General features: G+C 45.6%; 1 protein-coding gene and 1 pseudogene across 1 annotated transcript in view; both read left to right on the top strand.

Annotated features, from left to right (window-relative positions):
- The first annotated feature begins 4648 nt into the window (after positions 1 to 4648).
- LOC118591864 lies at positions 4649 to 8785 on the top strand (annotated as a pseudogene).
- Positions 8786 to 8815: 30 nt separating this feature from the next.
- Positions 8816 to 15229, top strand: part of Thegl (theg spermatid protein like) — a 48918-nt gene continuing 42504 nt past the window's right edge. The window contains exon 1 of the mRNA XM_036200921.1: positions 8816 to 9380. Within this exon, the coding sequence (XP_036056814.1) occupies positions 8816 to 9380 (565 nt within the window). The remainder of the gene's footprint in view (positions 9381 to 15229) is intronic.

Raw genomic sequence — 15229 nt, 5'->3', positions numbered from 1 at the left:
GGCCTTAATGATAAAAGACTTAGCTGTTTTTTTAATTAATTAAATGTATTAATTTATTTTATATCCCAATCAAAGTTTCCCCTCTATGCTCTCCTCCCATTCCCCCATCCTTGCTTCCCAATCCACCCCTTCTCTATTTAATTTCAGAAAGGGGCAGGCCTCCTACAGGTGTTAACAAAACATGGCATGTCAAGTTGAGGTAGGCCTAAGCGCCTCCTCTTGTACTAAGGCTGGGCAAGGCAACCCAGTATGAGGAACATGTTCCTAGAAACCAGCCAAAGCATTGGGGCAGGCCCCTCTTCCACCACTAGGAGTCCCACATGTAGATCAAGCTACACAACTGTCACACATGTGTAGAGGACCTACGTCGACTCCCTAGTCATTGGTCCAGAGTCTGTGAGCTCCCACGAGTCCAGGTCAGTTGTCTCTGGAGGTTCCCCCTTGATGACCTTGACAAACCACCCCTCACCCAGGCTTGGCTGTTCTAATTCCGTACCTATTTGTTTATATTTTATCAAAATATGTAGTCTGTGCTTTTAGATGAATCACTAGGTCAGTATGTTACATCAGGATTTTCACAAAGTTATCTTAGCTTGGTGTGGAAGCTCATGCCTATAATCTCAGCAGTGAGGAGCAGAGGCAGAAGGATTCCAAGTTCAAGGCCAGCCTGGGCTAGATAGGGAGGCCCTGTATTTAAAAAACAAATGTTATCTTATTATCTTTATTCTTTGGTTATGACCTCAATTCTTACCCATACTATCTCTTCTGTACTTGTTCCTTTACAATTTCTTGAGTGAATTTATTAACTAAGACATCATCTATATACTACCTGTATCTGTTACTCTGTTACAGAAGTCACTAAGGGCTCTATGACTAAATGAATTCAGCTTTCAAATAGGTAACATATTGTGACTACCAATACTTAGTTACCACACATAGACCACCAGGGAAAGCCTCACAGGGCTATGGAGCTAAGACTACGCACATACCCCACAAGTTTGATATAAGTTTTTTGGTGAGAATACATAATGATAGCAATAAAGAACTCACAGTGGTAAGTGTGAAAATTAGTAAAATATGATATGGACAAGAAGTAATTGATGAGTAGGGTATGATGGCATAGACCTATACTCCCAACACTTGCATGGCTGAGGCAGAAGGCCCAAAGGTTCAAGGCCAGCTTAAGTTTCGTGGTAAGACACTAAGAAAGCAAACCAACTCCTCCCACTAAGGCTCAGGAACAGATAAGGGGGAATGACTGTAAGAGCCAGAGACCAGAGAGGACTAAACGAAACAGTGTCTTCTGAACATGACAGGAAGCTGCACGCGGGTACTCATGACAGCTGTGGCCGCCTGCACAAGATCAAGCAGCCAAGTTTTCAACATGGAGTGAGTAAGGGTTCCTGAGCCCCCACCCCTAGCTGAGGAGCTATGGACAACTGATGGCTTCTGGTCTAGGGAGAGTCAGTTTTCTTTAAAGATGTGGCCTCTGTAGGTTGACCATCCTCCAGTGGATGGCCTCATTCATACCCACGAATACACAGGCAATGCAAATCGGATTCAATGAGTTATAAAAAGAAAAAAAAAAAACACATAATTGAGAGTGGAGCATAGAGTTGAGGACTGATGTAGAGGGATTGGGGGAGGAGTAGGAGGGAATATGATCGAAATACATTGTATGTATGCATGAAATTCTCAGAGTAAAAATAGTACATTGAAAACAATCAAATGCATGTGGCACACGCCTTTAATCCCAGCCCTCAGGAGGCAGAGGCAGGCAGACCTCTGTGAGCTTGAGGCCAACCTGTTCTACAAAGCAAGTTCCAAGACAGTTAGGACTGGTACACAGAGAAATGCCATCTGGAAAAACAAAATAAACTAACAAAGATTGAACAATCAGATAAAAATGATGAGTCAAGTTTTTCTTGGTGATATAATTCTTAACAATTAATCATATTAAAATTATCTTAGAAGAATAAACAGATTGATGGAATAGTTTAGAAAATTTAGTCCTGCTTGGGTGATAGTGGCACATACCTTTAATCCTAGCACTCCAGAGGCAGAGGCATGAGATCTTTGAGTTTGAGGCCAGCCTGATCTACAGAATGAGTTTCCAGAATAGCCAAGGCTACACAGAAACACTGTCTTGAAAAACCAAAACCAAAAAGAAAAATTTAAGACTTTTTTTTTGGGGGGGGAGCAGGGCAGAAAACACTTTTTTGATAAGTCAGAAATAATGGCATAGTTCTAATGAAAATGTTTCTATTCATACCAACACTGGGGTCACAATAACAGAGTCTCAATATTTTCTGTATTAAAATGGTGGAGTCATTTAGAATAAGGAGAAAGTATTTGTATCCAAAAAGATTGCAGACTAACCATCCGTCTCCTATTCTTTTTCCATTGTGGGTGAAGGATCTTAAAGCCGCCTATCACATTACAGATATCCACGACGCTTTGGCACTGTCTGATGTGGGGAATGACAGGAAGATATTCTTGTTTGGAACTCAGGTGGCTGAGAATGGCTCAGAGATCCCCTCCACCATGGAAGATGCCCGAGACCTGATTGCACATCTGGCCATAAATATGTAGAAGTGACTAGGACCAGGCCCTACTACTCAGCTCACCATCAAACCGCCATCGAAGAGGGATAAATGGCAGGCTTAAGCAAATGTTTCCACTTCAATAAAAAATAAGCCATTTCCTATTCTCTCAATGCAAAGTGTATATACGAAGAGAACGAGAATTCATTAAGATTACTTTTTTATTTTTTTAAGATTTTTAACTTTGAAATTTTTTTAATGATTTTGTTAGATAGTAATTTGGATTTTTGTTTGTGCTGGGTGCTGAGAGTTGAACCCTAAGCCTAACACATGTCAAGCATGCCATCTACCATGGTGTTATGACCACACAAAAGTAAAGTTTGTTATTAGCGACTTCATCCGGCCTGTGGTTTTGCTTTACGTTTTGTGTGTATGTTCATGTGTGTACGTGAGTGTTGCAATTCTGAGGGAAAGGTATCCTGACTGTTCGGGAGAGACAGGCAATACCTGGAGCTGATGGGACAGCTCAGTCTGGAGGGAAAGGTATCCTGACTGCTCAGAGGAGTCAGGCGATACCTGGAGTTGGGGTGCAGTGGGGGATGGTCTCCCCATGGGATATAGCAGTCCTGCCCCTCTCCTGGAGAGCCGCTACAACTGAGCCTTGCTCAGCCCCCACTTAAGGGGGCTTCCTGGCAGAGCTCTGCTTCTCCCAACCAAGATGTTGCTTCTTTTGCTTCTCTCTGCTAAAGGGGAAACTCCTGCAGAAATGTAGCCATCTCCTCTGGCTCCAGCAAACTTTGTTACCTTTTCTGCTCCACCTTGCTCACTCCCCTAAGGGACGTCCCAGCAAGGTTCTTCTCTGAGCAGAGGAATGAAGATCTTCACACCCAGACTCTTGAGAAAGAGATTTGTTGGAGGAGGAGGAGGAGGAGTCCAGGAGAGTGGTTGCCTCTGCCAGGGTGGGAAAGAACATCGGACAACTGAACAGGCAGGTGGTTTATATAATATTTCTTAGGGGCGGAGTTTCTCCAGGTAGATGATTTTCATGGTTGGGGCAGACATGGCCCTGATTTCAGAGCCAAACTGTGTTTCTTTCACTGGCCTTTCTTAGCTTTTTGGCTCTCAGTCTAAGGCCAGAGCATATTTCTTTCACTGGCTCTGATTCCAGGGACAAAGCGTGTTTTTTTGTGTTTTTGTGGGGTTTTTTTTGTTTGTTTTTGTTTTGTTTTGTTTTGTGTTTTTTGTTTGTTTTGGGTTTTTTTGGCACTGGTTTCAGAGTCAGGGCATGTTTCTTTGGTTCTGGGTTCAGGGATAAAGTGTTTCTTTCACTGGCTCAGGTCCCAGATTCAGACTGTGTTTCTTTCACTGGTTCTGGGCCCCAGGGTCAGTTTTTTTTTTTTTTTTGTTGTTTGTTTGTTTGTTTGTTTTTAGCTGGCCCCCTTTCCCTACAGTGTGTACACATGTAAGGTCAGAAGGTGGCTTTAGGTGTCCTTTCTCAGGAGCCATAAGTCCTGTATGCTCTTTTGTGTTTTTTCTGGTCTCTATCAATCAGGCCCACACACACACACTCACACAGCAAGTATTTTACTGACTGAACTCCTGCCCACCCCCCACCCCAGTCCCCCAAATGTGGTTGGTTCATCAACAGCAATAAATTTTAATTAAACTTTCTTTTTAGGAGTAAAAATGCAGATGCCTTTCCTTTAAGTAAATGCACTTAACACTGCAGGACAGAACCTGCTGGGAAAGAGCAGTGGCCTCGAGAACTCCCAAACCCAGAAATAGAACTTACCTACACGCAGGAAGAGACAAGAGACTTGTCTGTTGCCAGCCTGATACACCAGATGAGAGGCAGAGTGGGAATGTGTCTTTAAATTTTTTTTTTTTGTCTTGTATAGTATTAGAGGGACCAGCCTTAATATTATTATACATCCCAGGGGCTCAGGAGAGAGAACTATGAACGGCAAGGACTATTTTTGGGAAATAGAATCTCAGCACACAGAGCTTAGTCCAGTCATTTATTCTTCCAAATCTCCTCCTCCTGTGCCCTGGAAGTCCCGGTATATATACACTTACAAGCAGTACTCCCTTGGCAGTGCAAACAGATGGGTGATAAGAATCACATGGAGGGGCAATAATTGTTAATTATCCTTTGCAACCCCAAAAGGGAAGTGACTAAGGGGGAAATGAATTAACTAAAGGCTAAATTCGGGTAATATCTAAGAAGAGGGATCTTATGCGCTCCACTATAGTCTTTAACGTGATTGGTAGAGAATGTTAAGAATCCCTCTTTCCAGCCAGCGCCGAGCGATGGGCAATCTCTCAAGAAAGCTGGCACAAGTGCAGCAAGACCTGGGGTAAGAGAAAGCCCGACCACAAGAAGCGGAAGTACGGGCTGGGCCGGCTGCCGCCAACACGAATTGGCCCTCGTCGTATACACAGTCCGAGTCCCAGGAGGCAATAACAAGTACTATGCCCTAAGATTGGATGTGGGCAACTTTTCCTGGGGCTCAGAGTGTTGTACTTGCAAAACAAGGATCATTGATGTTGTCTACAATGCGTCCAATAACGAGCTGGACCGCACTAAGACCCTGGTGAAGAACTGCACTGTGCTTATCGACAGCCGTTAGTGGTATGAGTCTCACTATGCACCGCCCCTGGGCCGCAAGAAGAAGGGGGCTGACGCCTGAGGAGGAAGAAATATTAAACCAAAAACGATCAAAGAAAACCCAAAAGAAATACGACGAAAGGAAAAAGAACGCTAAAAATCAGCAGTCTTCTGGAGGAGCAGTTCCCGCAGGGCAAGCTTCTTGCCTGTATTGCCTCAAGACCAGGCCAATGTGGCAGAGCAGATGGCTATGTGCTAGAAGGCAAGGAGCTGGAGTTCTGTCTGAGGAAGATCAAAGCCCAGAACGGCAAATTAACCATCATTCATAGCTCATTACATCACCATTCATGTAATAAAAGTTTTTATTGTTCTATTTTTAAAAAAAGAAAGAAAATGTTAAGAATCTATAAGTTGCTAGGTCAATGGGAGAAAATAAAACTGCCTTCTTTTTTCCTGTGGCTCCTATCTGTCCGAGCTATCTGCCGTTTTTCTGCAGGGTGGGGGAAATTGTGCTTGGTCGCTAGGCAACCTGTGTACAGCTAGATGCCTCTGGTGATAGTTAAAGGGAGATCTGGAACTAGAGGTAAGGTCTCATTTTCTAAAAGTTTTGGGAGACCTTGAAGAATCATTGTACAATACTTACATCTTCATATTAAAATGAGTTTGGAGCTGTTGAGGTGGCTCAGGACAACTTGAGTTCCATCCCTAGGACTCACATGGTGGGAGGAAAGAACCAATGCCCCCAAGGTGTCCTCTGACCTCCACATGTGCACTGTGGCAGGTATACATGCACACACAATACATAATGAAAAATGCAATAAAATCTTTGTGTTGAATGTTTTGCCTGCATGTATGCAAGTATATGTGTGCCTAGTTCCTGCAGAGGCCAGAAGATGGTGCCAGATTCATTGGAACTGGAGTATAATCTGTTGTGAACCACTATGTGGGTTCTCTGCAGGAGAAAAAACAAAAAAACAAAAACAAAAAAACTGTGTGTGTGACTGGGTTTAGGTATGCACATCACAAGCATGCAGGAGCCTGCAGAGGTCTGAAGTGTTGGATCCCCTGTGAAGGAGTTAAGGACAATTGTAAGCCACCATGTAAGTGCTGGAACTCGGGTCCTCTTCAAGAACAGTAAATGTTCCTTAGCACTGAGCCATCTTTCCAGGGCTGTAAGTGGTCTTAACTGCTGGGCCATCTACTCCAGCCCCTAAAATGGAATCAGATTTTTAAAAGTGAGTTTGAAGCAACAGATTGCCTGACTGATACATGCACTCCCTAGAATGAGTCATCTAGTTCCAGCCAGATAACTTCCACAAAATATTTTCTTTAATTTTCTATAGGACAGTAAATTCAAGTACCAGCACCCCCAAATGTTGTGTTAATGGTGTCTTTAATTGTACGTCTTGACAGATGATTTAATTCCTTAACATTTTCATTCTTTCCCTTGAAGATAAACAGAAGACTGAGACATCACCAATTCTGCCCTTCTTTCACATACTATTATGGCCAGGAAAATGAGCACTTTACAGGCAAGCGCACGCGCGCGCGCACGCGCACACACACACACACACACACACACACACACACACACACGGAGTGAGGGAGGCTGAAAAGATGGCTGGTCCCTTAAGAGGGGTACTGCTCTTGCAGAGGATCCCAGTTCAGTTTTCAATTTCTTTGGTAGCTGCTAACTAACTGCCTGTGTGTAATTCCAGCTCAAGGGAATCTGATGCCCTCTTTTGGATTCCATGGGCACCAATACTAACTAGTGCACAAATCTACACACACACACACACACACACACACACACACATAATTAAAAATGAAAATAAACTGGGTGGTGGTGGCGGCGGCGGTGCACGCCTTTAATCCCAGCACTCGGGAGGCAGAGGCAGGTGGATCTCTGTGAGTTCAAGGCCAGCCTGGACTACAGAATGAGTTCCAGGCCAGGCTCCAAAGCTACACAGAGAAACCCTGTCTTGAAAAACCAAAAAAAAAAAAAAAAGAAAAGAAAAGAAAAAATTTTTTTCAAGACAGGGTGTCTCTGTATATCCCTGGCTGTCCTGGAACTCTCTCTGTAGACCAAGCTGTCCTGGAACTCAGAAATCTGCCTGCCTCTGCCTCTTCAGTGCTAGGATTAAAGGCATGCATCACCACCAATTAGCTAAAAGTAATTATTTTTAAAAGACACAGAGAGAAGACGGCACCAAAACTCACACCTATATCCTATTACTTGAGAGGCTCAGGCAGGAGGGTCGCAGCAGGTTTAAGAGTTTGAGACTAACCTGGATTAAATAGTGGCAAGCCAACTTGTCTTAAAAACAAACAAAGGAAGTTGGGAGACGGGTTAAGAGGAGGGGAGAAAGAGACAAACAGGCTACAAAATACCTGGTATGTATGAGAGGTATCACTATGAGTAAATCCATGAACACGATTGTGCTGTTCACAAGATTAATTCTATGATTAGCATCTGTTGTGATACAGGCTAAGGGTCTTGAAATGATACAATCTAAGGGTCGAGTTTGTTTTCTCTGCCAGTTAAAGAATTCAAAGGCAGGAAAATTTGCAGAGCAACAGATACCGGCGGAGAAACCTCAAGCACCGCAGACAGAATCAGCCGTTGAAGGAAGTCGTTTCTTGGGGTGTGTGTGTGGGGGGAGGGATGAGGAAACACACATGCGCAGACACACAAGGAAAAGACCCTCTGCAAAGCAGAGGGGGGGCTTGGGAAGCCTAAAGTCAGTCTCTTCTCGAGGGGTGGGGTTTCAAAGTCTCCGAAGAGTTTTCCTTCCCAAATTTATTTAGGGTTGGTTAGTTTGAAGAAAGGGAGAATGGTTGACTGGCATGTCCTGAGCAGGGCTGAGCTAGTCAGTCATCCATCAGCAGGGGCCGGCTGGTGGAAGACCAAAACCCACAAGGCCAAGCTTTAAATCGCCAAGCTTCCGTCTCAAGGCAGGAAGGTGAGGAAGAAGTTGGCCATCTTAGAAGTTCGCTACCTTTATCTCCTAGTAGCAGCCCCCTCCCTATCTGTCAGCTAACAGTCTCACTTTGATAGTGAGCCTCATAATGGTACACGAGATGTCCTTGAATATGCATAAGTATTTAGAAGTGTTTCGTTGTGATGGCGTGCAGAATTTCATGTAAAGAAAAGGTTAATGATCTGGATTATTCTGATGAATATTAAGCGTGTACTGTCTTCATTCTGACTGCTGAATTTTTACTAGAAACCGATTGCGGGGCGGGGCGGGGCGGGAAGGGGAGGGGAGGGGAGGGGAGGGTCTGAAAACTCTGTTCACTCCCAGCCTTTGTAAAGAGTGTGGGGGTACCGCGGAAACCTAACCTAACCAGTCAGGAAGCTGAGAGCTGTTGAGGCTTCTCTCTTCACACCGGAAAAAGGAGCAGGATCCCTGCTCTCCAGACTCTCTGTCTCCGGCACTGCACCTAACAGAGGCGCACCCTGGGAGAGCAACACGTCTCCATAGCAACCGGACAGTCAAGGCGCAGAGATGATGAGCGGGGCGGGGCTAGGCGGCCCGGGGGCGGAGCTCAGTCTGTCCGGGGCGGGGCGCGGGCGGTCCCAAATCTCCAGTCTACACAGCGGATTGCGCTTAGGCGGCAGGTGGAGAGTTAGCGCCCTGGGTAGCCGGAGCTTCTACCTGGAATGGACGACGGAGATGTCTCCGGTTCATCCGTGCTGTCTGGGGTGACTGATGGGCAGAACACGACAACAGACACAAACTCTGAAGTCCACGCGAAGCCCCTTGTGCTCAGGCTCCTGCAGGTGGAGAACGAGCTTGAGGGTGAAGAGGCCGAAGCGAGTGAGGAGGAAAGGCATGAAGAGGACATTGAGGATGACGAGTTCTCCGAGTCCGGTGAACCCTCCAAGACTCACAAATCCCACAGGGCCTCCACATCCTCCAAGTCCCGCAAGGACAGCGAGTCCCTCCAGGCTCGAAAGGACAGCGATCCTTCGCAGTCCCGCAAAACCAGCAGTCTTTCCCAGTCCCGCAAGGCTAGCGATCCTCTCCAGCCCCGTAAGGTCAGCGATTCCCGTCAGTCCCGCAAGGGCAGTGAACCCCTCCAGGCCCGCAAGGTCAGTGAGCCTCTTCAGTCACCGCAGGTCCACGCGGGTGGAAAAGGCGACTTGCTTCCGAACGCGGTGATTACGACCTCCCCGTCTTTGATAGCCAGATACCTGCCGCGGCTCCAGCTGGCTTCCCTAAGCGGTAGGTTTCGACCCCTCCCCACCCTGCCGCCGAAATTCACCCATCTAGAACTCAGGAGTCTGGCTGAAGGTTCACGTGTTGAAAGGAACTTGACCCTTGTGTCGTCTACCTATTGCTTTGCAGACACCTCTCTTTGCACTTCAAGGAATTCCAATGGGAAACTGGCACCCTAATAATGACAGAAACCACCTCACCACTTCCAGGAATTGAACCTAGTGCCTCCTCACACGTACTACTAGGCAAGCACTCGATAGCCCCCGGAATCCCTTCTAAATCCTTCGAATCAGTACACCAGTCTGTCCTGCTAGGTTACACTTGGACTAGTCCTTACTATTTGTACTGGCGACATTCTGTTATATAATTTCTCTTACTCCCCAACCAGAGACAGATCCTCGAAGGGAGGATGCTTTTGGTAGCATTTGGTGCTTGGGCCCAGGGGAACCGAAACATTCAGTGAACAAGGCCTGAAAGAGTGCACCTCACTGCTCATGGTCTGGTCAGTCCTTCTCAAATTTACAAGGTAACAAGGCTGGTGGGACCTGAACAGAAACATCCTTGCTTGTTATCACTTAAGCGCACCTCCAACGCCTCACTAGAGCGTTTGCATTGGACCTGCTATTCCATGGTCTCACTCAGGTGCTTCTCACCTGGCCTCAGTTATACGATCTGTCACCCGTAGCAGTTGACTCTTGCTATCCCAAACTGCATTAGTGTACTCACTGGTTTTATTTCAGCTGCATTGCTACACATTTTAACGGGCACTGGGTACTTTCTGGAGGACTCCCTCGTCACTGGGTAAAATGGTTTTCCCAGGCTCTGACATGACTAAACAATTCCCTCTCCTCCTCCAACCGTCACACGTCCATCCTTCACCCACTGGGAGACTTTACCTCCTACTTTATCAAGAAATAGAAGCGGTCGATCATGGACTCACTTAATTTCTTTCCACCAGTTTATTACCTCCCAAGCCTGGTACTCTGAGTCTCCCTTTTCTCGGTCTTTCATGAGAAAATTGTGCTTGTTTTTTATGAAAGCCACATTCTCCATGTGTGCCTCAGATTCCACTTGTTCCTGAAGAACTCTTCTTACATCTGTCTCCACTCCTCTGCACCATCAATTTCCCCTTTTCTAATGAATCAGTCTCATGAGCAAACACAGGATCGTATCTTGAAATAACCTTTGAACTCGTGCCTTCCTTTCTTCTCCTTATTATCTTCTTAAATACCTTTGTAAGTCCCTTTCCTCTATTCACCAAAACTGCTCCAGTGTGCCAGGCTGTGGCAGTGCTCACCTTTAATCCCAGCACTCGGGTGGGCAGGCAGATCTTTGAGTTCGAGGCCAGCCTGAGCTACAAAATTAGTTCCAAGACAGCTAAGGCTACACACACACAAAAAAAAAAAACCCTGCCTCAAACAAACAAACAAACAAACAAACAAACAAACAAACATCAACCCTTCTTTAGTGTACCCCATCCCTGTCCCATGTGTGGGGATCTCAGCATCCTCAGGTGTAAGCCACTGGACTTCTTAATCTGACACCCTCACTGGGAGGATTTTGGCTTTCACCCCATCTTGGGCTCCCCTTCCACCCAGCTTGCTTCAATTGCTCTGCCATTTTGGAATCGTTTTTTTAAGCATGCTGTCCAGCTATGTGCAATATTTTGAGCTCAATCATGCGTCTCCTTTTACCGAAATTTAGCTCAAAAAGCGTCTTTAGCCCATTGAGTCTACTGATCTTTGATTCTATGCCACCGTTCCCTCACGATCTCTCTCTTCTTACCTTATCTTCTGTGACCCACTTTTGTCCCTGTGTCATATTTTAGTAGTGTGCTCTCTCTCTCTCTCTTTCTGAAAGTCCCAGGCTGGCCTGGCCTAGGATCCTCCTGAATCCTCTCGGTACTGGGACTACAGGCATGTGCTGCTATACTTTCCTAATTCTCTCTGGTGACAGACAGATATTACAAGAGGAAGCTAGACAGCTAAGTGGCTTGGTCTCTACATTCATGACCTCTGAACTTCAAGTGGCCTCCCCATCCTGCTTAGCAATCCCAAACTACATTTCTAAACATTCCAGAAATCATTGTCCATGTTCAGCTTTCCCTATTTCCTTATATCCCTCTTCCTCAACATCACTTAAACAAACATGCAGCTGAGGTTGGAGAGTGGGTAAGAGGGCTTGTTGTGGAAGCATGGGGACCTGAGTTGAGATCTTAGCACCCATGTCATAAGTGTGGCTGTACCTGCCAGTAAATCCCAGTGCAGGGGCAGGGGCAGGGGCAGGAGGAGACAGACAGGACCCCCCTGTCTCAAGGAATAAGGTGGAGAATGGTAAAACAGGACACTCAGCCATCCTCATCTGGCCTCCTTGAGCACATGTATGTGCACTCACACATGCAACATGCACTATCACACACTCGTCTTTTTCTCTGAAGTCTACAACAATGCAGCATCTATAAGTACCCCCTTTCTCCAGTCAATGGTGAGTGAACTGTCTCTTACATCTATTAATGGCCATTCCTGCCTCCTCATCTAACTTTAAAAATTTTAAAGTCGGGTGGTGGTGGCGCTCACTTTTAATCCCAGCACTCAGGAGGCAGAGGCAGGCAGATCTCTGTGAGTTCAAGGCCAGCCTGGGCTACAGAACGAGTTCCAGGGCAGGCGCCAAAGCTACACAGAGAAACCCTGTCTTGAAAAAAAAATTTAAAAATTAGTGTATGTATGTAGATGATGGATGTATGTGGGTGTGCATATGTGCCATGGTGCTGGACAGGAAGAGTCAGAGGACAGTTTGTAGGGTCTGCTTTTATGTGGGTTCTGGGAATCAAATTTAGACTAGATCACCAGGCTTATGCAGCAGTGACCTCACATGCTGAGCCATCTCGACAGCCCCCATCTCCCCTCTCTCTGCTGCATCCTTGGGATCTCCTCCCCTCTCTCTGCTGCATCGTTGGGGTCTCCTCTCTCTTGGACCGTCCCCATTGATACACAAATATTACATGATTACTCCACCTGAAAAATGATCACAGAGTCTTCCCTCATCTCCATGGACCCTTCCCTTCCTGGTTCACCACTCTATTTCTCTACTTGACTTAAAGGGGACAAAAAAAAAAAAAAATCCTCAAAATAGTTGTCTAAAAGTCATGATTTCAGTGTCCTCTTGAGAACTAGTTAAATTAAGATTTCATTCTGTCCACTTAGCCAAAGCCACTTTTGTTGAGGTCACAATGATCTCTGTCCTGCCCAGAGCAAAGGGGAACCTTCATTTGACACATTTCCTTCTGTCTTGGGAATCTCCCTTGTCTCCTGGGATACTGTCCTACCTGGTAGATCCCTCCTGACATTTCCTTTGCCTGGAGCCGTCTTTTCCCAGCCTTTAGGTTGAAGCTACTGATGGCTTAGTCCTCTCCGATTCTTCTAGAATTCTCTGGATGATGTCATCAGTTCCGTGACTTCATTGCCAGTAGCTTCTCAAATTTTTTACAGTTTTACTTCTCCCCAGAACTCAATTATCTAGCATCCTCTCTTGTATATCCACATGAAGCTCCATGTGTCCAACATCCTTGACAGCTCTAAAACATTAACAAATTCTAACTTTGCACTATGGTCTATGGCCCTTTCTTAGCATCTAAATTACCATTGTATGCTATTTTTTTTCTCTTGCTAGTCCACAATAGCCCGAGGTGGCCACCTGCTTTGGCTCTTAGCCCTACCCTCCAATTCATTATCCACATCGGAGCCAGGGGAGTCTTCTCGAATATACATTACACTCATATTTCCCGCTCTCAACTACCCCAGAGGTAGTTCCCATCTTCTGTAGCATGTAATCTAATGGGCTTACAAAGCCTCACTTGATCTAGCCTTATCATGAACCTGAGTTTTGTTTTCAAGATAAAATTTCATACAGTCCAAGCTAGCTTCAGACTCAGGTGGCAGAGGGTGACCTTAAACTTCTAATCCCCATGCCTTCGCCTCCACAGTGTTTGGGATTACAGGCATGGACCACTGTACTTGGTTTATGGCGGGAAGGGAAGGAACCCAGAGCTTTGCGTGGGATAGATACACGCTCTCTCCCTCAGCAGAGCTACATCTTCAACTCCCTGACCTGATCTTGAACTTGACCTGGCATATCTCTAACTTTAGAGCACTTCCACTCACCTTATCGTTTTTTTTTTCTCTTGAGGAGAATGGGCACCCTCCCTCAGAATCACCTCACTTTTTCTTCTGCTGGGAGACTCTCAGCTCAAGTATTTGCTTCCTCCTCATACTAAATAGTTTTTGACCTGCGAATTTTCTTTAAAACATATATCCAACTCGAATTTGTGTCTCTGTGTTTACTTCTTTACCTCACACTCTCATGAAGGCAGAACTTAATAATTTTTGTTGGATGAAGAAACTCCTTTTATTGACTTCTGTATCATAAAGTCCAATGGGTCCTTTTGTGTCCTGGGTGTTGTAAAAAGGTCAGGGCTAGTACCCGTGAGGGATGTAGAACAGGTTTTGGTTCACGGGAGGTGTAGACACTAGCTATAGGGGTGGTGGTATTATCTTCTTCAATCTCTTGGCAGCATTCTGTACACATAGCTCTTCCCTTCTTGAGGCACAGACCTCATCTCTGTAACACTACAGTCTCCTCGGTTTGTTCCTCAGGCTTTTTCCCTGCCTCCCTGCTGTATTCCCAAATTTTAACATGCACCTTCTTGATGCTGTGTCTCATTTTGTTTACTTAGCGACAAAAATGTCAGTATGTAACTGAGGCTGACCTGAATTCTTGATCCTCCTGCCTCAGCCTCCTGAGGGCTGGGATTACAAGTGTGTGCCACCAGGGTAAATTTTTTTTCTGGTGCTGGAAATGGAACAGGGTCCTTGTGATGAGTGTGCTATGCTTGAAACCTAGATGGTCCACAATGTCAGAATTTATTGAGTAAAAAATAAATGTATGATTGGTAGTCTCAGTTTCATTGGTTGGACTTGCCAAGTAGTCCCAATTTCCCTTTTTAGGAGGCCATTGGCAAGTACACCTCCTCCTTCTCGCTCTTCCTCCTTCCTCCTCCTCCTTCCTCTTCTTTGAACTGGGGTATCTCTGTGTAGCCCTGGCTGTTCTGGAACTCACTAGGAAGACTTGGCTGGCCTTGAACTCACAGAGATCTATCTGCCTGCAGAGGCTGGGTGCAGGTGTAGGTCCAGACAGACAGCAATCAAACAGGCTGTGTCAGTAATGGAGACGATCTGGGTGAAGGCCTGGACAGTTGGGAGTCCTCTGCCTATTGGTCCTTGGTGCACATGGTCGGGGTCCCATGAAAGGACGTGGGGTTTGTCATGGTAGTGTTAGGCGTCCTGTCTCTGTGGGGTTGACATGCTATACTCTTCTTCATACCGGTGTGTCTGGTAAGTTCACAAACTGTTTTTTTTTTTTTTTTTCTTGATATGGTTTTAACATACCCTGTTCGTATGTTCTCAATCTACTTTGGAAAGTTTCCAGGCAGCACCTCTGTACTTTAAGAACTACTTATTATTCTGAGCTTATGGCCATGTTGAAAAGGTGCTATCTACATGTACAACGAGATACAAAACCATTTGCTTTTGTCTCTGCACTCAACACGGGACCAAATTCTGCTTATAAAATAGAGTTACCATGGCAACATACAGCCTGAAAGTCGCTGTTTTTACACATTGCAGAGTAACTTAGAGCCATGCACAGCTTAATCACAGCAGTCTTTAAACATAATAGGCGAGGTCTCTCCTGGTGAGCCGTAATTCCTACATCCCCTTCCACCTTTCTGGGGGGTACCATGGATCAAACTCAGGCCATCAGGCTTGCATCAGGTGGCAGGTGAGTCACCTGGCCAGTTC

Source organism: Onychomys torridus, chromosome 10 (genome assembly GCF_903995425.1).
Source record: "Onychomys torridus chromosome 10, mOncTor1.1, whole genome shotgun sequence".
Lineage (NCBI taxonomy): Eukaryota > Metazoa > Chordata > Mammalia > Rodentia > Cricetidae > Onychomys > Onychomys torridus.
This window is presented reverse-complemented; position numbering and strand designations above follow the sequence as displayed.